The sequence below is a fragment of the Pogoniulus pusillus genome, chromosome 2 (genome assembly GCF_015220805.1).
Source record: "Pogoniulus pusillus isolate bPogPus1 chromosome 2, bPogPus1.pri, whole genome shotgun sequence".
In the NCBI taxonomy this organism is placed as follows: Eukaryota; Metazoa; Chordata; class Aves; order Piciformes; family Lybiidae; genus Pogoniulus; species Pogoniulus pusillus.
This window is the reverse complement of record NC_087265.1, coordinates 46764879-46791937: the sequence shown is the minus strand read 5'-3', so window position 1 is coordinate 46791937 and position 27059 is coordinate 46764879. Positions and strand designations below refer to the sequence as shown.

The 27059-nt window shown below is 44.8% G+C and overlaps 1 protein-coding gene across 3 annotated transcripts in view; it reads right to left on the bottom strand.

Annotated features, from left to right (window-relative positions):
- The window catches only part of KCNH7 (potassium voltage-gated channel subfamily H member 7), a 212292-nt gene that overhangs the window by 66544 nt on the left and 118689 nt on the right, over nucleotides 1-27059 (bottom strand). Inside the window, exons 4-7 of one of the 3 annotated variants that reach the window (XM_064164067.1) lie at nucleotides 24882-24914; nucleotides 18001-18429; nucleotides 13387-13410; nucleotides 8687-8901 (exon numbers count right to left, since the gene is read on the bottom strand). In XM_064164067.1, coding sequence (XP_064020137.1) covers nucleotides 8687-8901; nucleotides 13387-13410; nucleotides 18001-18429; nucleotides 24882-24914 — 701 coding nt within the window. The remainder of the gene's footprint in view (nucleotides 1-8686; nucleotides 8902-13386; nucleotides 13411-18000; nucleotides 18430-24881; nucleotides 24915-27059) is intronic. The other 2 variants (XM_064164073.1, XM_064164079.1) reach the window with 2 other exon arrangements.

The following is a 27059-nucleotide window of genomic DNA, read 5'->3' as shown; positions in this document are numbered from 1 at the left end:
TTGATTAGCAGTAATTAATTTGAGATTTCAGCTTGTTCAAGACTGAAGAATTTCATGCCCCCCAAACATAACCTTATAAGATTATAAGGGTCAACACACTCCTTTCTGTTTAACATTTCAAGGCAAGTGTTGTATAAACCTAAAATCCTATCCTTAGCAATCTAAGTGGAATTTTTTATTCAGTGAAGTTCTACTCTGAAAACAGTGTGAGCACACCCAGGTTAATAATCACTCTTCTCCTGTCAACTGTGAAGAAAGAAACGATTAAGCCACCCAAAAGATTATATGGTACCTCCAAGTAGCCATTTAGCACCACACTGAGGTGATGGTAGGGGCTGATCCATCTATTTTTTATACTGTAACTAGAATTTGCACTTAACTAAAGGTGTCAGCTATTATTTAATGCATTAAACACACCAACTGACAGCCAGCTGAAGCATAGGTATTGCTTGGTCTCTTAGTACTTTCAAACCCCCACCTAGTGAGTTGGCTCAGGGGTGACCTCATTGCTGTCTACAACTCCCTGAAGGGAGGCTGTACCCAGGTGGGGTTGGTCTCTTCTGCCAGGCAGCCAGCAACAGAACAAGGGGACACAGTCTCAGGTTGTGTGAGGGGAGGTCTAGGCTGGATGTTAGGAGGAAGTTGTTGGCAGAGAGAGTGATTGGCATTGGAATGGGCTGCCCAGGGAGGTGGTGGAGTCACCATCCCTGGAGGTGTTGAAGCAAAGCCTGGATGAGGCACTTAGTGCCATGTTCTGGTTGATTGGCCAGGGCTGGGTGCTAGGTTGGACTGGATGATCTTGGAAGTCTCTTCCAACCTGGTTGATTCTATGATTCTATGATTCTCTATTTTCTCATTTCAGACTTCAGATACAAGAGGATATAAAACTTTCTTATTTAAACAATGGGCTCAATATATCTTTGTTTGCAGGGTCAGAAATAGCACAATATATTTTTATTCTTTTCTTTTGGGACTACACCTGCAAACTCACCAAGAGTAATTTTAGGTGAGCACTGAAACAGCATTTTTGTTATTAATGGCTCTGGAAAATTCAGAGCTTATCTAAGCATATTTTAATTCTCAACCTAACTGAAATGCAGAAAGGTTTTTGGATATTCAGTAAATTAATATTCTGGAAGAGCAGCAGTTTGGTAGGCTGTTCCAGAGCACTTCAAATTCCTTTCTTTCCCCCTTCCTCCCCCAAAGTTTGAATAGGGAGGAGAAGAAGGCACAAAAACTGCTTTCCCCCCTGCCCTGCAGGCTTGGAGGGGGAACAGCAGGAGGTGTCTTTCTGCAGGTGTGCAGACCCATGTGGAAGCCCATGCTGGAATTGGGCTGGTGGTTGGCTGGGTTTGCATGCCCAGTATGAAATGGCAAATGGACACTTTGTCTAGGGAAGCACAAATAGAGCAAGGGAGAAGGCATGAGGGGCCTCCTGCCTTGAAAGAGTTCCTGCCTGGACTTTTGGAAACTGCAGCAAGACATGGCAGGACCTTTATGATGAGTCTTCTTTTGCTACTCTGGTACTCTGATCAGGGATGATCAAGCAAAACTTTCTCTTCTACAGCCTCATGACCAGTGTGAAGGTCTAATGGAGACTAATAGTAGACTTCTACTAAAGCATGCTAGAGCTTCAATCACAACTGGAATCAAAGGCAGCCAAATGGTACAGCACAAATGTCATTGCTAATGCATTCTTCTATATTCCTATAGCTCCACAGTGTGGGCCACATTTTGCTTGCAGTTGGAGGAGTATCTGGTACACCTGGAATCAACTGCCCCAAAGGTGTAAATACAGCCTCTCCATTTGCCATGGACCAATCCAGACTGCACCAGAACAGAGAGAAGCTCCAGAACACCTGCAGTAGATTGATGACAGCATCATTTGGAGCAATATAGCAGAAGTGTTTAGGAAAGAGAAGAAAACAGTTTGAATCCTTCTGAAGGCTGGTTTTGTCATCAGCTGAAGTAAGGTCAAGACACCTAGATTCTAGGGGTAAAATGGCATGGTGGGCTTTGCCAGATTCCAATGGATGTCATTAACAAGATAGTAGCTATACCTCTACCCACCAATAAAAAGGAAACCCAGGCTTCTTTGGGCATTGTGGCCTTCTGGAGGATGTAAATCCCAGATTACAGCTTGATTTTGAGCCCTCTGTATCAAGTGACCCAAAAGAAGAATGATTTTTCTAATGTGATCCTGAGCATTGATAAGCCTTTGAACAAATCAGACAGGAGAATGAACAGGCAGTAGTCATTGGGATAGTCTGGCCAGAACAAGATGCTAAAACTAAGCTCTACACTGCAGCCAGGTCTCACCTAGAGCCTCTCTGAGAGGGCACTCTGGATGACTCATGGCCAACCTCTAGGATTTTGGAGTTGGGGATAAAAAGTATCTGAGACCAACCATAGTCCAACTGAAAAAGAGGTACCAGCAGCATATGAAAGAGTTCAAGCTCCCTTGGAAGTAGCTAGTATTGAAGCACAGCTTCTCCTGGCACCCTAATTGCTGGTGCTGGGCTGGGTGTTCAAAGGAAAGGTTTCTTCAACACACAATGCAACTGACACTGTGTGAGTATGTGGCTTCACTGAGCTCCAACAGGGAGTCCTAGCCACCAGGAGACTTGGAAATGATGGCAAACTAGACACAGAGCAAAATATTGCCAGAGAAGGAGGTAACATATAACAAAGTGTGGCCAGTAGGACGAGGGAGGTTATTCTGCCCCTGTACTCAGCACTGGTCAGGACACACCTTGAGTGCTGTGACCAGTTCTGGGCTCCTCGGTTCAAGAGAGATGTTGAGGTGCTGAAAGGTGTCCAGAGAAGGGCAGCAAGGCTGGGGAGGGGCCTGGAGCAGAGCCCTGTGAGGAGAGGCTGAGGGAGCTGGGGGTGTGCAGCCTGGAAAAGAGGAGGCTCAGGGCAGAGCTCATTGCTGTCTACAACTACCTGAAGGGAGGCTGTAGGCAGATCTGGGTTGGTGTCTTCTGCCAGGCAAGCAGCAACAGAACAAGGGGACACAGTCTCAAGTTGTGCCAGGGGAGGTCTAGGCTGGATGTTAGAAGGAAATTGTTGTCAGAGAGAGTAATTGGCATTGGAATGGGCTGCCCAGGGAGGTGGTGGAGTGGCCATCCCTGAGGGTGTTCAAGCAAAGCCTGGCTGAGGCACTTAGTGCCATGGTCTGGTTGATTGGCTAGGGCTGGGTGCTAGGTTGGACTGGCTGATCTTGGAGGTCTCTTCCAAAGTGGTTGATTCTATGATTCTATGATTGTACACTTGACCATTGACAACACTGTGCAGCTTATCTATGCCTATAAAACACATGCTGCAATCAAAGAAGCTAAGGGGTATGGAGGGTCACTGCTGAAATATAAATACAGAGAGACTTGGCAAATTGACAACATCACACTGGACTTTTGTGCCTTGCCTTCCTTCCCATCCCACTAGGGGATGGCGAGGTGGGAGGGCTGTCTCTGAGTGGCTTCTTGAGGCTCAGCTGCAGGCTGGATCTAAGCCATGACATTTTGTTTCAAAAGAGGCTACGTTTATCCATTATTAATAGAAGTAATTTTGAAAGCAGAACAGTTCTGCAGAAGATGGATCCTCAGATTGGAAAAAAAATGCAAAGCTGTGAAATTTCTTCCCATTTAATAACTGTTTCTCATTTATTATTAGTGGTATTCTGAATGGGCTTTGGAAGTTGAACACATCTTTTCATGCTGGCTTCCAAGACACTAAATGAAAAGTAGTCACTGAAGTTTTCATATGGAACAAAGATGCTGCCTTAATGTAAAATTGGCAGTTCTTGCTTGAAAATATACCTAAAGTAGCATCAACCAGGTTGGAAGAGACCTCCAAGATCAGCCAGTCCAACCTAGCACCCAGCCCTGGCCAATCAACCAGACCATGGCACTAAGTGCCTCATCCAGGCTTTGATTCAACACCTCCAGGGACAGCAACTCCCCCAGCTCCCTGGGCAGCCCATTCCAATGCCAATCACTCTCTCTGCCAACAAATTCCTCCTAACATCCAGCCTAGACCTCCCCTGCCACAACTTGAGACTCTGTTCCCTTATTCTGTTGCTGCTTGCCTGGCAGAAGAGACCAACCCCACCTGGCTACAGCCTCCCTTCAGGGAGCTGCAGACAGCAATGAGCTCTGCCCTGAGCCTCCTCTTCTGCAGGCTGCACACCCCCAGCTCCCTCAGCCTCTCCTCACAGGGCTCTGCTCCAGGCCTATCACCAGCTTTGTTTCCCTTCTCTGGACACATTCCAGTACCTCAACCTCACTCTTGAATTGAGGAGCCCAGAACTGGACACAGGACTACCCTGAAACTGTGATATTTTTATTGGCTTTGCCACCACTCTACTTCTCACATACAGTGTGTCACACTGTCTCAATGATAATAAAATCATAGAATCATTGAATCATAGAATCAGCCAGGTTGGAAGAGACCTCCAAGATCATCCAGCCCAACCTAGCACCCAGCCCTGTCCAATCTACTAGTCCATAGAATCATAGAACTAACCAGGTTGGAAGAGACCTCCAAGATCATCCTGTCCAACCTAGCACCCAGCCCTATCAATTCATTTATTTCTGTAATTCCATCTATAGTTTTTACAGAGCCTCATTATATAATTACATTCTTACTGCATAAGAATGCTAGGCATGATTGTAAACAAGGGAAATAATTCCTGTATCAGCTATGCCAATTGATTGGTGACAACAGGAACAGCAAATAACAGAAGAAGAAAGATTCTCCCTGCAGCATAAAACAAATGGTCTCAACTTGCCATGCAGTAACTTGGGAATATTGGCTCTGCTTACCCTCAGTTTCATTATGTTGTATGTGTGACTGGAATGCACATCAAAATCATTTCCCCTTAATTCAGAATCTTCTGGTTTATGTCAGCTTGGCTTCCAAAGTGAGCAGCCTTGAAATGCTGTTTGTGTGTGAGTTCTTGCATGTGTTGTAAACAGCAGAGTGTGTCAGCCCAATCAGACTGCTAAAAATGTATGGATCAATAATTTGGTTTATTTTTAGGTCTCATATTGTCCCTCTCTGTGGTAGATGCTGCTAGTCTTGTTTTTAGCCTGAAAAGCTGAAGGTCAGTTTGAAGTCATGATCATATAATAGTTCTTTTTATACCAACAGCTGAGACTAGTCTTGGGGGATGTTACTTATTTCTTCATCTTTTGGGGCTGACAGAATAGAGTCTGGCTAGATTACAAAAACATGCAGTACAACCACAAGGTCTAGCACTTCATATGTCACCCTCCCTTCACTGAGAGCTCTGCTGGTAGAAAAGATGTGGGTGTTCAGCATGTCTGCAAATAAGATTGCAATCTTCCAATCAATCCTGTAGCCCATCAATAAACTGACAGATGTCAAGGGGACCAATAATCTCTGAGCATTAATAATCATGGGCTACAAAATAGGTTTTTTTTCTTAGGCAATACAATAACCCCCTCCCTCCCCAGTAATTTGTAAGTTTATTAACTGGTCCAGCTATGGGTTGTTGTCAGTGATAGGGGCAGTGGCACTGTGTGCACCCTCAGAAAGTTGGCTGGAGGGACAACCAGAGCCTGGGCTGCAGCAGGAGAAGTGTGGCCAGCATGGCCAGGGAGGTGATTCTCCCTCTCTGCTCTGCTCTACTGAGACCCCGCCTGGAGTACTGCAGCCAGTTCTGGAGCCCCCATTACAAGAGGGCTGTGGAGATGCTGGAGCATGTCCAGAGAAGGGCAAGGAGGATGCTCAGAGGGCTGCAGCAGCTCTGCTGTGAGCACAGACTGAAAGAGTTGGGGCTGTGCAGGCTGCAGAAGAGGAGGCTCCCAGGTGACCTTCTTGTGGCCTTCCAGGATCGGAAGGGGGCCTACAAAAAAGCTGGGGAAGGAATTTTTAGGGTCTCAGGGAGTGACAGGACTGGGGGGAATGGAGCAAAGCTGGAGGTGGGGAGAGTCAGAGTGGAGGTGAGGAGGAAGTTGTTGAGCAGGAGAGTGGTGAGAGGCTGGAATGGGTTGCCCAGGGAGGTGGTTGAGGCCTCATGGCTGGAGGTGTTTGAGGCCAGGCTGGCTGAGGCTGTGTGCAGCCTGCTCTAGGGTAGGGTGTCCCTGCCTGTGGCAAGGGGGTTGGAACTGGCTGCTCCTTGTGGTCCCTTCCAACCCTGACTGATTCTGTGATTTAAGGGTATGCAGGAATTGAGTATTTTGTTTGAAATTAGGCACAGGTAGTGACTATTCTCATTTTCATGCTGCTCCAGGACTGTTCACAACAGGATTCACAATGCTGGAGCTGTATCTCAGTGGGAATTGGGTGTCTGAGAAGATTTAAGAGAAACCAATATTTAAACAAAAGAGAAGATCACTTCCTGTTGTTCCTCTACACACTCTCATTTTAAGGCCAAATTCTGCTTTATGCACTCATCAAAAATGTTAAGAGACAGATGTCAAATTTTTGCCCAATTGCTTTCTTTGACAAAAGTCTATTTTCTGTGCCTCTGGGAAGACTTGTCTCTTTCTAACCATCAGTGTCAGGACACCAGCTGAACCTCTCTGTGCAAAACAGTGCAGAATTTGGACTGGGTGACAAAACAAACAAAAGAAGTAAGATCACAGGCTCACAGGATATTAGGGGTTGGAAGGGACCCAAGGAGATCATTCAGTCCAACCCCCCTGCCAGAGCAGGACAATCCTATCTAACACAGATCACAGAGGAACACATCCAGACAGGCCTTGAAAGTCTCCAGAGAAGGAGACTCCACAACCTCTCTGGGAAGTCTGTGTCAGTGCTGTGGGACCCTTACAGTAAAGAAGTTCCCCCTTGTGTTGAGGCAGAACCTCCTGTGATGCAACTTACACCCATTGCTCCTTGTCCTATCCCAGGCAGCAGTGAGCAGAGCCTGTCCCCCTGCTCCTGGCCAGCCCTCAGATACTTATAAACATTTATCAGATCCCTTCTAAGACTTCTCTTCTCCAGACTAAGCAGCCCCAGGTCCCTCAGCCTCTCCTCACCAGCCATGCCCTCCAGTCCCCTCATCATCCTCGTAGCTCTCCACTGGACCCTCTCCAGCAGATCCCTGCCCCTCTTCAACTGGGGAGCCCAAAACTGAAGGCAGTATTCAAGGTGAGGTCTCAGCAGGGCAGAGCAGAGGGGAAGGAGAACCTCCCTTGATCTGCTGGACACACTCCTCCTAATACACCCCAGGATCCCATTGGCCTTGTTGGCCACAAGGGCACATTGCTGTGCCATGGCTAACTTGTTACCCACCAGGACCCCCAGGTCCCTCTCCACAGGACTTCTCTCAAGCAGATCACCTCCCAGCCTGTACTGGTGCAGTTTATTGGTCTTTTTAATGAGACTTAGCTTTTTTGCCTTATTATCTGTTACAAGATTTCCATGTGTAACTATTATGAATAATTTTAAATGCATAGAAATGGGTCCAGGAGCTATGGAATCTTTCACAACTGATCAGGGAAGGAAGTAGAATGGTTGCAGATGCAGTTAGTTATCGAAGACAAAATACAGGAAAGATAAAAAGCCAATTACTTTTTAGACACTAACTGATCTCAAGACAGAACTGATAGAACTTTTATCTCTATTTCTCTAAGAAAGTGCACAATGATTTCCTTTCTACATCCATCAAATGGAGCAGGAGCATGGACAATGTCTGGCACAGTAGAAGTACAGAGAAGCTGCAGCCTGGTTGAGGTAAGGCTGGTCACCAGTCAGTCAAAAGCTACTCTAGGCAAGATCTCCCTCATGGAGTTCTGTTAGCATTGTAATGCAAAGCACTTCTAACCTCAAGCAGTCTTGTTGCTGAATGGGAATGTAAGGATCCACCTTTTGCTTATGAAGACTATGAAAGTTCTTTGGGATACTGCCATGTCTTAGGGGTTTTTCAGTGTATTTTACATTGATGAATGGATGAGGCACTTAGTGCCATGGTCTGGTTGATAGGACAGAGCTGGGGGATAGGTTGGACTTGATAATCTTGGAGGTCTCTTCCAAGCTGGCTGATTCTATGATTCTATGATTGGTAGCCTGTCCTTGTCAATCTCAATATGACAATGCAAACCAAATATAACAATGATAGTGAATGCAGCTGGATACTTCTGTTGCCTTCAGAGGGCACTGCATCAGTCTTAGAATAAGGATATAGGATATAGAATCATAGAATCAGGTTTGGAAGGGACCACAAGGCTCGGCCAGTTTCAACCCCCCTGCCATGGACACAGACACCCTAACCTAGAGCAGGCTGCCCACAGCCTCATCCATCCTGGCCTTAAACACCTTAAGGAACGGGGCCTCAGCCTCCTCCCTGGGCAGCTCATTCCAGGCTCTCACCATTCTCTTGGTGAAGAACTTCCTCCTCACACCCTCACAGTCTGAACCTCCCCACCTCCAGTTAGCCAGACCTTACCCTAATAGGTAAAAGCCACTTGCCTGCATTCTCCAGGCATGGTAAACACAGGCAGGCATAAGCTGGGTGTGTGTGGGTTACACAACATGTTTTACAAACACCTTATACAACACAGACCCTGGGCAGACTTTGTGGCACCAGGTCTGTTGTGCTCCTCTGTGCTCGTTATGTGTTTACCTCTGGTTTGGGCAGAAAAAGATGCCCAGGCAGGGCAAGGCATAAATAAGCCTACTATAAGAGAGGGAGCTGAGATAATGAGCATGATCTTACCTGGGTAACCTTCTCTGTTACGTTGTGCGTTCGGTCTTTCACCTTGGGTGCAATAATTGCTTTCTCTGAAGAAGGAGGAGATGAAGACTTTTTCTCACTTTTGATATCTGAAAAGTTCAGTGTGAGTTGAGGAATTTTGTTGATGGTACTGTATTTGTTGAGATTGGAGTCTGATGTGGATCCCAACAGACTTGACTTGATATGGTTGAAAGGCCCTGGAAAATCAGAACACATAGTCAGTACTGGACATATGCAGACCTTTATGTGGGGTAAATTAAGAGAGTATTTAAATCTATTTTTCACTATACTACTTGTTGATAGTAAAAATGGTATAAATACTGATAATAATTGTTGCTGGTGAGAATCAAATGTAGTATTGGATGTAAATATGAAATTTCCTTGGGGGTGCTGGTGGAGGAGAAGCTCAACATGAGCCAGCAGTGTGCACTTGCAGCCCAGAAAGCCAAACAGAGCCTGGGCTGCAGCAGCAGAAGTGTGGCCAGCAGGGCCAGTAAGGTGATTCTCCCCCTCTGCTCCGCTCTGCAGAGACCCCACCTGGAGTACTGCATCCAGTTCTGGAGCCCCCATTACAAGAGGGATGTGGAGATGCTGGAGTGTGTCCAGAGCAGGGCCAGGAGGATGCTCAAAGGGCTGCAGCAGCTCTGCTGTGAGCACAGACTGAAGGAGTTGGGGCTGTGCAGACTGGAGCAGAGGAGGCTCCCAGGTGACCTTCTTGTGGCCTTTCAGGATCTGAAGGGGGCTACAAAAAAGCTGGGGAGGGACTTTTTAGGCTGTCAGGCAGTGACAGGACTGGGGGGAATGGAGCAAAGCTGAAGGTGGGGAGATTCAGAGTGGAGGTGAGGAGGAAGTTGTTGAGCAGGAGAGTGGTGAGAGGCTGGAATGGGTTGCCCAGGGAGGTGGCTGAGGCCCCATGCCTGGAGGTGTTTAAGGCCAGGCTGGATGAGGGTAGGGTGTCCCTGCCCATGGCAGGTGGGTTGGAACTAGATGACTCTTGTGGTCCCTTCCAACTCTGATTCTATGGTTCTAAGATTTCCCTTTGTGAATAATACTGGGAAAAGGAATTATAAAGTTGTTTGGTCAGCAAGAGCAAGACCCAGTTATGAATGGAAGCTAAAATCCAGGTCTTGCAGTCAGTGACAATGTATCTAAATTTTGGGATTGAAAAGTATTTCTCAGATTGACAGGAAAACTTTACTGCTTCACATCCTAATGCCAGACAATAATGTGACTTCTTTTTTTGTTGGGTCTTCGTGGGAGGGAAAGAATAATGAGTGCTATAATTCACCACCAACCAATGAAACAGGGATAAGCCTATGGAGTAAAATGCAAAGTCATCAGCAGAACAGCTGGATTGTGTTTGCAACGTGTGAACAAGTGAAACTCAAATCAATCATTTGCCTGGGAAATGCTTCAGGCAGTGCTGAATTCTCTGTATTATTTTTAGGGTACGATTCTTAAAGTGAGAGCTGATCTTTCCTCAGACCTCACTTAAATGTTTGCTGAAGAACCAAACTTTTAATTTGCTTTCTTAGAATCATGGAATCAGTCAGGGTTGGAAGGGACCACAACAATCAACTAGTTCCAAACCCCCTGCCATGGGCAGGGACACCCTACCCTAGAGCAGGCTGGCTGCAGATGCATCCAGCCAGACCTCAAACACCTCCAGCCATGGGGTCTCAACCATCTCCCTGGGCAACCCACTCCAGGCTCTCACCACTCTCATGCTCAACAACTTCCTCCTCACCTCCACTCTGACTCTCCCCACCTCCAGCTTTGCTCCATTCCCCCTAGTCCTGTCACTCCCTCAGAGCCTAAAAAGTTCCTCTCAGCTTTCTTGCAGGTCCCTTTCAGATCCTGGAAGGCCACCAGAAGGTCACCTGGGAGCATCCTCTTCTGCAGACTGAACAGCCCCAACTCTTTCTGTCTGTCTTCATAGCAGAGGTGCTTAGCTTAAAAGGATTTATACACCTGCCTTCTACCTCCTTGTTCATTGTACATTTATCTGGTACAGAGATAGAAACTCTCTACTACTCCATTTCAAATTGTGCCACTGTTGAGAACTCAGGATGAGAAGGGAAGGTGTGATGCTCTAAAGAGTTGAAGTGCTTCTCTGGGAGAAATCAATCTGGTGCTTCTGCTCTAAAGAATTTCTGTATTTTGTTGAAAGATTAATTGATGCAAGAAAAACAAACAAACAAAATGGATGAGTGTTGAAACCATTAAATTACCAAAACTTCCTTATACCAAGAAAGGGAGTGATAAAAATTGTAGTGCTGAGGACACTACCAAGATGGAAGATTGTGCCTGAAGACCTTTTAGCTCAGGTAGAACTTGAATCTATCTTTCATATCATCTACACGAGTCTATTAATTATATCATAGAATCATAGAATCAACCAGGTTGGAAGAGACCTCCAAGATCATCTAGGCCAACCTAGCACCCAGCCCTAGCCAATCAACTAGACCATGGCACTAAGTGCCTCATGCAGGCTTTGCTTCAACACCTCCAGGGATGGTGACTCCACCACCTCCCTGGGCAGCCCATTCCAATGCCAATCACTCTCTCTGACAACAACTTCCTTCTAACATCCAGCCTAGACCTCCCCTGCCACAACTTGAGACTGTGTCCCCTTGTTCTGTTGCTGCTTGCCTGGCAGAAGACACCAACCTCACCTGGCTACAGCCTCCCTTCAGGTAGTTGTAGACAGCAATGAGGTTTGCCCTGAGCCTCCTCTTCTGCAGGCTGCACACCCCCAGCTCCCTCAGCCTCTCCTCATAGAGTTTGTGTTCCAGGCTCCTCACCAGCTTCGTTGTCCTTCTCTGGACACATTCCAGCACCACTCTTGAATTGAGGAGCCCAGAACTGGACACAGCACTCAAGGTATAAAAAGTCATGTTTGCAATAAAGCAGGGCTCCCCATCTTCACACATTAGTGAAGTGGCTAATCTGGCTGTTGTGTGCTGTGTGTGTATGGTCAGACTGCAGTTTTTCAGCTCAACTTTCCTACATAGTTGTAGCAACTAACAGTGCTTTTTGCTGGGTTTTTAATACTGAGCAGGCTTAGGCAGCTATAGCAAGTCATGTCCCTTTGTCAGATGAACAACTTTCTTGATACCTAAGGAGCTCAAGGGTGAGAGGAAACAAAGAGAGCTATGATAAATCTATGATCAGAGAGTAGGTAAGATATTTTTCTTTTAAAAAGCCACTTTATAGATGTTTGAGCTGCATTGGGATTTAAATAGTTTATCACTCCTATTCCAAAGGGAACTTATTACTCTCTCCAAGTCTCATGTTCTACCATGTGATATTAAACTTCAGATTAAAACTTTGCTTTCTTGTGTGATCTACCTTCTTTTGCTTCAGAAAGTGTGAAATATCTACCTTATTGATAATGGTCATTAACTCAAAGACATTCCTAGCTTAAGTACAGCCTGAGCTGGTGGCAATTAAATTGATACTTTACAGCTAGTGGACCTTTGCTATACTCTCATAGCAGGAAGCAGAAAAAGAGGACTCTAACAAATCACAATCACAGTTGTCATTAATTGGCACCCTGATTGCAGGTTCAGCAGAGAGGCCAAGAATTGAATAAGCTGGGAGAATGACATGGTTCTGCATCCAGTTCTGGAGCCCTCATTACAAGAGAGATGTGGAGATGCTGGAGCATGTCCAGAGAAGGGCCATGAGGATGCTCAGGAGGACAGACTGAAAGGGTTGGGGCTGTGCAGTCTGGAGAAGAGGAGGCTCCCAGGTGGCTGTCTTGTGGCCTTCCACTGTCTGATAGGGGCCTACAAAAAAGCTGAGAGGAACTTTTTAGGCTCTGAGGGAGTGACAGGACTAGGGAGAATGGAGCAAAGCTGGAGGTGAGATTCAGAGTGGAGGTGAGGAGGAAGTTTTTGAGCATGAGAGTGGTGAGAGGCTGGAATGGGTTGCCCAGGGAGGTGGTTGAGACCCCATGGCTGGAGGTGTTTAAGGCCAGGCTGGCTGAGGCTGTGTGCAGCCTGCTCTAGGGTAGGGTGTCCCTGGGCATGGCAGGGGGATTGGAACTGGCTGCTCCTTGTGGTCCCTTCCAACCCTGACTGATTCTATGGTTCTGCCTACCCTACAAAGGAAATTCTTCAAGGTTAAGTTTAAGCTCCCCATTTTTATGGTAGGCTTCCATTGTCCTTGCTTACATAATGTATGGAGAAATGATTTCACTTTCCTGAGCTGTCAATCTATCATTTTTCATCAGCAGTAAAGACATTAATAAAGGTTGCTTTACAGAGACTGCATTTTTTTGCCCCCCTCCCAAGATTCTGCCAAGATACACATGAAGCAAATGCAATGATTTCACTGTCCACAGATGGCTTTCCAGAATCTGGGTCATGCATTGCATGCAGTTCAGAGAGAAGACTTTACCAGGTACACACACTTTTTGCATCATGCATGAAGTCACAAACTGTTTTTCAGACATGGCTACAAATACTGCAGTTAAATAGAACAGTTTAGTAATTGTTTGCTCCCCAGTTGGAGGAAGTCCATTAAGAATTTCATTCAGATTATGCCTAAAAGGTGTAGCTCAGTGCTGAGGAACACAAAGAAATTTGGTGAGGGCACTGAACATTAGTTGAACATAAAAACTGGCAATGAAGTTCATGCATGCACATTTCAGTACTACAGGAAGCTTGAGACCATACCCCCTGCCATCCAGGAACGTGAAACTAGTTTTAAGGAGACAAAATAGGAATAAGTGAAGATACTTCCACAAGGCTCCTGACTACCAATTATTTTATTTTTGAGAGACTTAACTGAAAAATAAGCACATTATGACATTAGTGCTCTCCCCCCCATTTCTATGTCCTTTCACAGGTAAAACTCCTGGTAGCTTCATTAGAAGCTTTTGCCTGCCTGAGGACAACAGCACTGAGTTAAATAACTGTGATGCTTTCTATCTCCTTCCCTTCCTTTGCTTTGTTTGAATTAACAAATCAAATCACTGCTTAACTATGCCTTCACTTTTTCCAGGGATTGGTAGGTAGTGATTGCAAACAACAGTGAAGGGAAGATCTATGTCTTTAACAACTGTAATTTCAGCTCTGCACCTGGTCCTAGAGAGATCAGCATGAGAATGTTGCATTTGATTATTTCATACAGCAGGCAAAGTGACATGCCAAAAAGTGTGGCTGCTGGAAACACTGGAAGGGACAGTCTAGAGGTATACTTTACCTTTGACACTGCGACCATTGTCTGGTTTTCAGCATAATAAAGTGAAGAAAAAGAGAGGAAAAAATAAAGGACAACTAAAATCTATATCAGCAAAGGTAGAAAATATTGCTTCAAAACATGTATGTGTTTCCAATAGGAATAGTTTTGCTCCTCTCTGATTCCTTTATCTGCTCTTTTAAGTCAAGCTGAAGCTGCTTTGACAATTGGATCATAGAATCATAGAATGAACCAGGTTGGAAGAGACCTCCAAGATCATCCAGGCCAACCTAGCACCCGGCCCTATCCAGTCAACCAGACCATGGCACTAAGTGCCTCATCCAGGCTTTGCTTGAACACCTCCAGGGACAGTGACTCCACTACCTCCCTGGGCAGCCCATTCCAATGGCAAATAAATTAGTGGGTATTAGGACTAGCTTTAGCCAACTTTCCTTTCAAGTTACAAGGCACTGGGTTGGAGGTCAGAATTGTTACCTATGATGTGGTAATTAGTTACATGTAATTATTAAGGCAGAGGCACCCGCAGTGAGACAGGTAGGCTGGCCTGCTGGCTGCATGGGGTGTGGGGCTGTACAGGTGGCCCTGCACAGACCTTTAGGTCCTGTGCCTGCTCAAAGCTTGCAGGAAGAGTAGCTTTTACTATGGCAGTAAGCTGAGCAGCCCTGTTCTGAGTAGATACTGGAGAAATGCTGAGGAGAAAGGCAAACCTGAAACATTTCTTCAGCTCCCAGATGTCTTTCTGCAAGATAACACTAGCAAAGCTCCCTGGCATATAATAATAGAATCATAGAATCAACCAGGTTGGAAGAGACCTCCAAGCTCATCCAGTCCAACCTAGCACCCAGCCCTGTCCAGTCAACTAGACCATGGCACTAAGTGCCTCATCCAGGCTTTGCTTCAACACCTCCAGTTGTGTTATCTTCCAAAAAGATAAATTTGACTGTGGGTGAATTACTGCAGTTAGTACTGAGCTAAATAACGCCACTACCTCAGAATTCTGTTATGCCTAATGTTATTTGAACTGAAAGAGAAGAGGAAAAAGAACCTTAATAGTGATCTGCACTTTCAAACAGAGGAGCAGTTTTTAGCTATTTCCAGAAACTTTGAAATGATTAAGATCAACAAACAAAATTAGAATGGAATGGGAAATATCTTATACCTTATACTTCCTTAGGTAAGAATTCAGCCCAGAGGGACAGCAGTTTGCTCTTACTTATTGTGCTTTACTTTTACTTGGGGCTTAACATTCTCTGGTGTAGAATCTACTGCATTTGCTCAGAATCTGTGAGTCCAGAAGGGCTGATTTAGGCTGATTCCTAACTTGCACGGATTGTTCTATATCAAGAAAAGGGTTTTATGGCTCATGAGTGAGGCAAGCAGGGGTTTCTGGCTAAATTTAAACATCTTTTCAGCATAAAAAGCCAAATTCTAATATGCTTGGAAGCAGATGGCATCAAGGATGGTTATTAACTCCAACTCAGTTCTGAGTGATGTCTTCTTTTCTATTGTGTTTTGAGAATGTGCATGTATGGCCTAAACTTAGGGGCAGATTGCATCCTATTTTTTAGCTTATGCATAATGAAATTAGTGTTTTATCTATTTACACTATAAATGTTTGCATCATGTATTGAGCTTACACAGAATGAAATCAGAGTGGCAGAGTTCAATCTACTTACACTATAAAAGTTAGCATCATGGTTTTTAGCTTAGAATGAAATCAGAGTGGCAGAGTTCAATCTATTTACACTATAAATGTTTGCATCATGTTTTTTAGCTTATGCAGAATGAAATCAGAGTGGCAGAGTTCAATCTATTTACACTATAAATGTTTGCATCATGTATTTGAGCTTCTACAGAATGAAATCAGAGTGGCAGTGTTTAATCTATTTGCACTATAAATGTTTGCATCATGTTTTTGAGCCTCTACAGAATGAAATTAGAGAGGCACAGTTCGATCTATTTATGCTATAAATGTTTGAATTCATATTTTGAGCTTATTCAGAATGAAATCAGAGTGGCAGAGTTCAATCTATTTACACTATAAAAGTTTGCATCATGGTTTTTAGCTTCTACAGAGTGAAATCAGAGTGGCAGAGTTCAATCTATTTACACTATAAAAGTTTGCATCATGGTTTTTAGCTTCTACAGAGTGAAATCAGAGTGGCAGAGTTCAATCTATTTGCACTATAAATGTTTGCATCATGGGAGTGGTCAAAGAAATTCAAATGGATGTTTGACTTCTCCTAGATGAAATTTCTGCTCCTTCTCACAGCAAGTATTTAATTGTGTGGTGATTTCTCTTTGAGCTGTGTTCCACCATACCCAAAGATACTTAATATTCAAACTCATTGTTACTTTTTCTTTCCCTCATCATATCACTTACTTGAAGTGGGAATTGCAATTGGGAAGTCCATCAGTGAAAATAAGTTCTGAAAACAGAAATTGTCAAACCAGATATCTTTAGAGGTGTTTTATTTGAAAGGTTAGTTTCAATGTGTAGGGAAGTTGAACCCAAGGTGAAGCTCACATAACGGTGTAAAAGACAGGCCAAGGTTAAACCTTGGTGACTTCTGCCCCCAAATCTTTGATTTTGAAATATTGGCTTGGATGTCAACATGGAATACAGCAAAATCATATGGTTTAGAATGGATTTAACTGAGTTATCATGTTTGAACTGAAAAAAATGGATACCAAAAGAAACAGAAAGGAGAAAGGAAGTACCTATCCATTATATTTTATATAGGAAGAGAAACTGGAAGGAGTAATTAGTTCTGCTGTTCTGGGAGTAACTAGTTCTGCTGTTCTAAGAGTTCATTTGGGTGCTGATGGAGTGGATCCAGATGAGGGCCATGAAAATGAAGCGGAGACAGTGTGAGCTTGCAGCACAGAGGGCAATCACATCTAAAGATGCACTGCCAGCAGATCCAGAGAGATGATTCTGCCACTTTGCTATGGTGAGACCTCACTTGGAGTACTGCATCCAGGTCTGGAGCCCTCCTTATAGGAAGGACACCCAGCTGATGGAGCTGATGGATGGGTGGCAGAGAAGACTTCAGACTTACATACTAGGAAATGTACAGAAGGAAAGAATTCCTGATGTAGACCTTCCAAAAGGCATGAGAACTTAAAGGAATTTGACACTTGCAGTCAGTGAACAGAAGACAGACAATCACTGAAAATAAAAATGCCTTTTTTTAGTTGGTATTTGCTATTTTATGAATCTGTTCACAGTCTTCCATGATGGATATTTTTTTAGATCTCAAACTATTTCCCATAGATTCCTTGTCATCTGCCTGGAATAGAAAGGCAATTCAAGTCGTTAGACGACCAGCAGCTGCAGAAGTATTGCAGGTGTGCCTCTTTTTCTGCAACACACAGTTTCAAGAGTGGCTCTCCCTTTGCAGGCCTTTCAAATACCTGTCCACTAAAGTGTTTTCCCAGTTTCTCAGTCTCCCTGTCTCCAACATCTTTGTGGGTGACACGGACAGAGGCATTGAGTGCAGCCTCAGCAAGTTGCCATCCCTGGATGTGCATCTGGTACTTGGGGACATGCTGTAGTGACAGACTCGGTGGAGTGATGAAACAGCTGGACTTGATGATCTCAGAGGTCATAGAATCAATCAGGTCGGAAGAGACCTCCAAGATCATCCAGGCCAACCTAGCACCCAGCCCTATCTAGTCAACTAGACCATGGCACCAAGTGCCTCATCCAGGCTTTTCTTGAACATCTGCAGGGACGGTGACTCCACCACTCCAGGTCCTTTCCAGCCTGGATGATTCTGTGATTGCTCTCCAAATGCTAACAATAGCTTTAGGAATGTTTGACTTAAATTTGCTATCCCCCAACACCAGAGGCAGGTGGTGCTCAAAAAGCAAGCCCCCATGAATTCAATGGTCTGCTTAGACACGAAAAGCAATACTTAGTGTAAATATTTGAGCATATTTGAGCCCTTAATATTTTTTCTGCACCTTTGAACAAATACATCTGATTAAAACTTTGCTTTAAAAGGGATGATAATGGCTAAGAAAAAAATGCAATGATTTCTTTCTTAGTAGATCAAAGAGTAATGATTGACTTTCTACCATACCTTCGCTTGCATGACGGTCCCTGAAAGTGTTCTTGGGATGGACGTTAAAGCCTTCTATGTCATGTACTGAAGATGCTCTTCTTATACTACAAATGCTTTCCCTTGATCTGGAGTGGGTTAGTGGATTACTTGTCTGTATCATGTCAGGGTAAAGTCTGTCCCACTGCTGTTTAGGTGACGAATGGTCGAGAGGTCCTGATATATTAACCAAAGGTGAACATGTGCTGGGTTGGATCAGTGCTTTTGTATCATCCACTTCTGAAGGGCTGCAGCTTTCTTTTGTAGGTGATTTAAAGTGCTTCATTGCCACTGAGTCATCACTGTGCTTGGATGAGTCGATGATCACTGCGTCAGGGTCTTCCTGCGGTAAGGATTGCTTCCGGTACGTGAGAAGTCTCAGCCCAGGTAAGCGGAACCCAAAAAGTCTGCCTACAGGAAAGAAGAAAGTATCACCTGTTAGTGTCCTCTTGTGGCAATCAGCTTTGTTTCCCGCCCACACAAGCAGAGTGCATAATACTAGCTATAAATAAATGACCCCCCACTCCTAATACATTACAATCTTTAGCAATGGAATGCATAAATATTATGCATTCATAAATATATAAGCATCCATACATGTTGTGTAGTCATAGAATCATACAATCAACCAGGCTGGAAGAGGCCTCCAAGATCATTCAGTTCAACCTATCCCCCAGCCCTGTCCAAACAATCAGACCATGGCACTAAGTGCCTCATCCAGGCTTTGCTTGAACACCTCCAGGGAAGGTGACTCCACCACCTCCCTGGGCAGCCCATTCCAATGCCAATCACTCTCTCTGCCAACAACTTCCTCCTACCATCCAGCCTAGACCTCCCCTGCCACAACTTGAGACTGTATCCCCTTGTTCTGTTGCTGGGTGCCTGGCAGAAGAGACCAACCCCACCTGGCTACAGCCTCCCTTCAGGGAGTTGTAGTCAGCAATGAGGTCTGCCCTGAGCCTCCTCTGCTGCAGGCTGCACACCCCCAGCTCCCTCAGCCTCTCCTCACAGGGCTGTGCTCCAGGCCCCTCACCAGCTTTGTTGCCATTCTCTGGACACGTTCCAGCACCTGAAGCATTTCTCTTGAATTGAGGAGCCCAGAACTGGACACAGCACTCAAGGAGTGGCCTGAGCAGTGCTGAGCACAGAGGCAGAAGAACCTCCCTTGTCCTGCTGGCCACACTCTTCCTGATCCAGGCCAGGATGCCATTGGCTCTCCTGGCCACCTGGGCACACTGCTGCCTCATCTTCAGCTACTATCTACCATCATCCCCAGGTCTCTCTCTGCCTGGCTTCTCTCCAGCTACTCTGTCCCCAGCCTGTAGCACTGCTTGGGGTTGTTGTGGCCATAGCGCAGAACCCTGCACTTGGCCTCTGCCCACCCATCCAGCCTGTCCAGGTCCCCCTGCAGGGCTCTCCTACCCTCCAACAGATCCACACCTGCTCCCAGCTTGGTCTCATCTGCAAACTTACTGATGCAGGACTCAATCCCCTCATCCAGATCATCAATAAAGATATCAAACAGGACTGGGCCCAGCACTGATCCTTGGGGCACACCACCAGTGACAGCTGCCAACTGGATGTGGCACCATTCACCACCACTCTCTGGGCCTAGCCCTCCAGCCAGGTCTTGACCCATATCAGAGTGGACCTATCCAAGGCAAGAGCTGCCAGATTTGCCAGAGAATCAGTGAAGTACACAAAAAAACCAAAGCCCCTATTATTTTAAGATGCACACAGAACTGAGTTGTAAACCGGTTTCTAAACCAATGTTGAAGATGTATTGCAGCAAAAGTGAAACCTGCCATGATTTTCCTCTCATCATTTATACTCTACTTCTTAAAAATACCATTCACAATGTTTTCTGGCATTAGACACTGTTAGGGGCTTTTTGCTTGCACTTTATTGTAGTCATATTCATGGTGGTGCAGATGGTCTTTTCTGCTTCACCAAGATAATATGACTATGTTGTACTGCATTACTGATTTAGCTGTCTGACTGCAGTTCAGCTGGAAAGAATACTCAGTCAGGATTTTGGTTCTTGAAATTGCAAAGTGAAAGGAGTAGCTTTTTTGTTATCCTTCTATAAAGTGTAAGAAATGGTCTCCAAAATCTCTTTGTCTCTTTGAATATCCTTTAGAAGAGGAGTAATGTTATTCTTTTTTGATGAATAGATTATGAGCTATATGTTGTGTTGGACCTTCTGCTGTCCCCTTCACACAGTGCCACACCTTGAGCACTATGTCCAGTTCTGGGCTTCTCAATTCAGGAGAGATGCTGAGATGCTGGAAGGTGTCCAGAGAAGGGCACCAAAGATGGTGAGGGGCTTGGAGCACAGCCCTGTGAGGAGAGGCTGAGGGAGCTGGGGGTGTGCAGCCTGCAGAAGAGGAGGCTCAGGGCAGACCTCATTGCTGTCTGCAGCTCCCTGAAGGGAGGCTGTAGCCAGGTGGGGTTGGGCCAGGCAAGCAGCAACAGCACAAGGGGACACAGTCAGAAGTTGTGGCAGGGGTGGTCTAGACTGGATGTCAGGAGGAAGTTGTTGTCAGAGAGAGTGACTGGGATTGGAATGGGCTGCCCAGGGAGGTGGTGAAGCCGCTGTCCCTGGAGGTGTTGAAGCAAAGCCTGGCTGAGGCACTTAGTGCCATGGTCTGGTTGATTGGCTAGGGCTGGGTGCTAGGTTGGACTGGCTGAGCTTGGAGGTCTCTTCCAACATGGCTGATTCTATTCTATTCTCCTGCAATCCAGCTGCTAAAGCTATCAGGAGGCCCATTCAGAATTTGTCTAGCTTACATTACAGTTCCTTGCTCGGCTAAGTAGTAATACAATTTGTCATGAAGCAAAATCCATGGCCTCAGGCCTCCTGTGCCAGTTGAAGCTAGCAGGGTCAGTGGAAGCCTTTCTGGCATACTGTTTATGGCATAAAATCTTTTGTTTGGAAGCAGACAACGTCTGCATTGTGTAGATATGATGGCAGAGTACATTTATCTTGGCTTACAATCCTAAAACACATTGGAGATGCAACTAGCTATTTACTATAAATATCTAGACATAGCTATGTGAAAATCCTTGTGTTGTATTGAAGTTGAAGGTTAGATTGCTAAATCCTTCTTAATGCTGAGTCAGAGGTTTGTATAATTGTGGCTTGCTAAGAGCAGCTGAGGAAAGCAGTTGAGTCAGTCACAATTCCAGCCTTGCATTCCACCTCCTCCTTTCAAACCTTGCCTTGCTCACTGAATAAGTCATTTGCAAATGTGTTCATCTCGGTCACGTTTATTCTCTGCCATCTCAGCTAACTCTTAAGGCTTCTCAGTTGTAGGACTCAGTCCAAAAATATATTACAGGCAAGAAAAAAAACCAACACCTCTAAACTCTCTGCAGTTATCTCCAGCAACCCAAATCCAAATAACTCTTCTTGTGTTTTGAAAGCCTTTAAAAATTCCGTTTCATGTTTTGAGACCTCAAAGGAGAACATGTTTAGAATTCAAGGAAATCATTTCTTCCTAACAAAACTACTACCATAACAAGTGTAGGGGGAAAAAAACTTCCACTATCTTAATAAGAGTACTTAATAGTCTTGCTTTGTGCTAGTTTGAGGCTAAGTGGCATATTTTAGTGAGAGAAATTAGATGATAGGCTGTGAAAAGGAAACAGTGGTGACATCTACTGCACTCATAGGCTTGCTGAGATGTACAAAAACATGAACACAAAACACAAATATAAAAAACCATAGAAACATAGGATCAGACAGGTTGGAAGAGACCTGCAAGCTTATCCAGTCCAACCTAGCACACAACCCTGTCCAATCTGCCAGACCATGGCACTAAGTGCCTTATCCAGGCTTTGCTTCAACACCTCCAGGGACGGTGACTCCACCACCACCCTGGGCAGCCCATTCCAATGCCAATCACTCTCTCTGCCAACAACTTCCTCCTAACATCCAGCCTAGATCTCCCCTGGCAAAATTTGAGACTGTGTCCCCTTCTTCTGCTGTTGGTTGCCTGGCAGAAGAGACCAACCCCACCTGGCTGTCCTTGGAGGTGTTCAAGCAAAGCCTGGCTGAGGCACTTAGTGCCATGGTCTAGTTGATTGGCCAGGGCTGGGTGCTAGGTTGGACTGGATGAGCTTGGAGGTCTCTTCCAACCTGCTTGATTCTATGATTCCATAATTCTACGATTCTCTGATTGGACAGGGCTGGGTGATAGATTGGACCGGATGATCTTGGAGGTCTCATTCCAACCTGGTTGATTGTATGATTCCATAATTCTATGATTCTATGATTGGACTGGGCTGGGTGCTAGGTTGGACTGGATGATTTTGGAGGTCTCTTCCAACCTGGTTGATTCTATGATTAACTAGAGAAACTTAAATATATTATCTTAGATACTGCATACAGTTTTGGTATGGTCCACATTAATTCTGGGCATTTCAGTTCCTCTTTTAGACTTCTCTAAAACCCAAGCTTGCACTTGAGTTGTATGTATATTATTAACAGCAATCTTTATGCTCTTTTGTGAGGAAGTTATTTTTTCTCTGTGCTGGTGCTGGCATATTTTTGTCTTCAGGCTATAGATCTCTCAAAAGCTACTGTTTAGCATGACTAAGAGAATAATGTTCCAGATACTTCTGTCTACATTGAGGCCTCTGAGGTAGTCTAGCAAAATGTGAAAGGAAGGAAATGAAGGGAATGTGTGGGGCTGACCTGTCTGAACAATGTTCTCAGGATCTACCCATGGGTGTACCTTTGGATGTTAATATGAATCTGTACTTTTCCTTGTCTGTTTTTCATCCCACTTTTGATTGAGATGTCATTTTATTAGGTCTTATTCATTATGCTGAGATGATAGGAGTGACAATGTGTTTGTGAAAAGGCTGAAGTTGTTGGTTGTTGTGCTAGTTTAAGGCTTATTGGAATAGTCTAGAAAGACTTGGCCCTTTCCTGCAAGTTCAGGGCAGAATCTGAATGAGCAGGGTATTGGTTGTAAAAGGAAATTAATCATGAAGTCTGTACCATTCACTGCTTTGCTAACAGGTACAAAAAGCCAATGTATAAACAAATCATTCTTCTTGGCTTTCGGGAACTGGCTCTCTTTGTTTGTCATGGTGAGAGAGAGGGTGGCACTGGCCCCTCTGGGCTTTCTTTGTCCAGGTGGAAAGCTTGGATTTCTGTATTAGTTCTAAATTGTATATATTTGCAAATACATGTACATATATTTTGCATATAGGTTGTAAATTTAGCTTTGCTGTAACTGTAGCTTTATCTTCCATGCCAGCAGGTCGAGAGAGGTGACTCTCCCCCTCTACTGCGCTCTGCTGAGACCCCACCTGGAGTACTGCATCCAGTTCTGGAGCCCCCACTACAAGAGGGATGTGGAGATGCTGGAGAGTGTCTAGAGAAGGGCCACCAGGATGCTCAGAGGGCTGCAGCAGCTCTGCTGTGAGTACAGACTGAAAGAGTTGGGGCTGTTGAGTCTGCAGAAGAGGAGGCTCCCAGGTGACCTTCTTGTGGCCTTCCAGGAGCTGAAAGGGGCTACAAAAAGCTGGGCAGGGACATTTTAGGCTGTCAGGGAGTGACAGGACTGGGGGGAATGGAGCAAAGCTGGAGGTGGGGAGAATGACACTGGATGTGAGGAGGAAGTTGTTGAGCATGAGAGTGGTGAGAGGCTGGAATGGGTTGCCCAGGAAGGTGGTTGAGGCCCCATGGCTGGAGGTCTTTAAGGCCAGGCTGGCTGAGGCTGTGTGCAGCCTGCTCTAGGGCAGGGTGTCTCTGCCCATGGCAGGGGGGTTGGAACTGGCTGATCCTTGTGGTCCCTTCCACCCTTGACTGGTTCTACAATTCTTTGCCTCCTCTTGCACCTTGTTCTTTCTCTATTACCTACTGATTTTGAGGGGGGGAGGGCACCTGTTCATTTTTTAAGCACTCTCAGCAAGAAAATCTCTTGTGTTTGTCAGGAGCCAATACTATAGAACAAGGGAAGGATGTTTTGACTGGCGATGTGATTCTATGATCTCAGCTAGTCTGGTTAATTAATTAAGGGGGTGGAAGTTCCCAACCCACCACATTTGTCTCAGGAAAAGATATTACTTCTTGCTTTATATTTCTTAGACATAATTAAAGTGGAAAAGAAGAAGAAAAAAAGTAAATAAGAGCCAGAAGATAAACCAGCAACTGTCATAACAAATATTATAGAGGTAGTATTGATCAGTGTTTTGTTATCTTGCTGAGAATATGGTGGGCTTTTGGTAGCTGGAAAAAAATTAACTCTTAGAATAATAGAATCATAGAATCATAGAATCAACCAGGTTGGAAGAGACCTCCCAGATCATCCAGACCAACCTATCCCCCAGCCCTAGCCAGTCAACTAGACCGTGGCACTAAGTGCCTCATCCAGGATTTTCTTGAACACCTCCAGGGACAATCTATTAAATCAAGTGCACAGGAAATTCTCATCCCTTCATCACCTTGCTTGCTGGACTGAACAGAATAAAAGATATTGATCTTTATTTCTGAGACAGGAAGTCTGAAGGAGTCCTCTTTATGTTTTAACACTGGATTTATGCACCCCTACCAAATGAAGCAGTGTGTTTTGCCCGAAACTTGTTTATGTTCTGCACACAAGGACTTTCAGTGGCAATAAACTGGAAAGTCTGGGTACATTTGGATTTTATATGTCACACAATGCTATAAAATGTTAACAGTTTAGCAGTTCTATCTGTAATAATTATCCAGAGAGTGGGAGCCAGAGCCATATTGTGACTTGCGCTCTTCTGGAAGGGTATAAACTGTAATAAGCTCCTGAAATAGTAGAACCAGAACAGAACAATAAAAGGACTTGGGTAGAGAGAAGATTAGAAGATAGCTTTACCTGAAGAAGAGCCACTGGAAAGGTTGTTACCATCTGAAATACAATTAAACTAGATTTACAAAAAGCTTTAGCTTAAAAAGAAATGAGTCAAAGAAGCCAACAGACCATGGAGAAAGGAAGGTAAAATATCAGATGCCTGCACAATTTAGAAGCAAATTCAGATAGCTGGGATTCATATGCAATATATGTAACCTGCAGGAAAGAAACTGCTCTAAAAGTACCTTGTCTTTTTATTTGGAGAATTTAAGAACTCTTCCATTAAGAAGTGCTTTGATAATTGCAAAGTTTGTTGCATAGATCAATATAGCTTTCCAATTACCAAGTAATAAAGCTGTCTAATGTTTCAGACAGAAAACTAAAGTATCCAGACTAATGTGCTATTGCCTATGAGCTGGAACATCTTCTAATTTCTTTGTGATCTTTTCTCTGCTATGAAATGCCAGTTTTGTTTGGAAGGAATTCATTGCAAAGTTGATATATTTGTAATCTTCTTAGGAAGAATAAGTTTTATTCATTGACATTTCTTTAAAGTATGACCTTAAAGAATAGAGTCATGGAATCAACCAGGTTAGGAGAGACCTCCAAGATCATCCAGTCCAACCTTTGAACTCTTTGAGGATCCCAGTCCAACCTAGCACCCAGCCTTATCCAGTCAACTAGACCATGGCATTAAGTGTCCCATTCAGGCTTTTCCTGAACACCTCCAGGGATGGTGACTCCACCACCTCCCTGGGCAGCCCATTCCAATGCCAATCACTCTCTCTGCCAACAACTTCCTCCTAACATCCAGCCTATAAGAAGTTTTATATTCCTCATAGGCCTTACCTATTTCATGTCTTTATGAGATGCACTCAGATTATCATAGAATCATAGAATCAATCAGGTTGAAAGAGTCCTCCAAGATCATCCAGTCCAACCTTTGAGCACTTTGAGGATCCCAAGAATCATCTCATTCTAAATTTTCTTAAAACATCTGGACATCAAACCTTTTGATATTTTGTGTATCTAATCAACTAACTGTCACTTGCAATATTTACACGCATGGGGAAACATGAAGCAGTTCCTTCAGGAAAAAAATGGCTTTATAGATCATTTTCATAGTGGAATCAGAAGTATCAGGGTTTTCTCAGAACATTGCATCTCATGAGATTCTCAATCCAACCTTGAGTGCTATGAATCATAGAACTGACCAGGTTGGAAGAGACCTCCAAGATCATCCAGTCCAACCTAGCACCCAGCCCTGGCCAATCGACCAGACCATGGCACTAAGTGCCCCAGCCAGGCTTGGCTTCAACACCTCCAGGGATGGCAACTCCACCACCTCCCTGGGCAGCCCATTCCAATGCCAATCACTCTCTCTGACAACAACTTCCTCCTAACATCCAGCCTAGATCTCCCCTGGCACAACTTGAGACTGTGTTCTCTTGTTCTGTTGCTGCTTGCCTGGCAGAAGAGACCAACCCCACCTGGCTGCAGCCTCCCTTCAGGGAGCTGTAGACAGCAATGAGCTCTGCCCTGAGCCTCCTCTTCTGCAGGCTGCACACTCCCAGCTCCCTCAGCCTCTCCTCACAGGGCTGTGCTCCAGGCCCCTCACCAGCTTTGTCGCCCTTCTCAGGACACGTTCCAGCACCTCAACATCTCTCTTGAATTGAGGAGCCCAGAACTGGATACAGGACTCAAAGTGTGGCCTGACCAGTGCTGAGTGCAGAGGAATAACCTCCCTCATCCTACTGGCCACACTGTTCCTGATGCAGGCCAGAATGCCATTGGCTCTCTTGGCTACCTAGGCACACTGCTGGCTCATCTTCTGTCTAGAAGTTCAAACAAACCCCCCCAAAAAATCGGACAAATATTTTAGGATATTTTTTCCCCCCCAAAAAGGAAAGAATTATACATGAACAGAGATTTCCTTTGTTTTCCTAGTGAAATAGGACATGGTGAAAAATAGAATGGTGGAAAGCTACGAAAGCACTGACAGAGAATAGAGGGAAAAATTAGTAGGCTGTGATTTGGTAGTTCTCTACAGATTTGATGCATGCTAAAGGTATCCAAAGATTAGCTATTTGATTCTACAAATACCAGTCAGCCTTCCACGGAGGAATGATAATAAATCCTTGCAAGGATGAATAAAGGGAACAAAAGGATCAGCTGAGAGGATTTTTGACACGATTGTGAAGT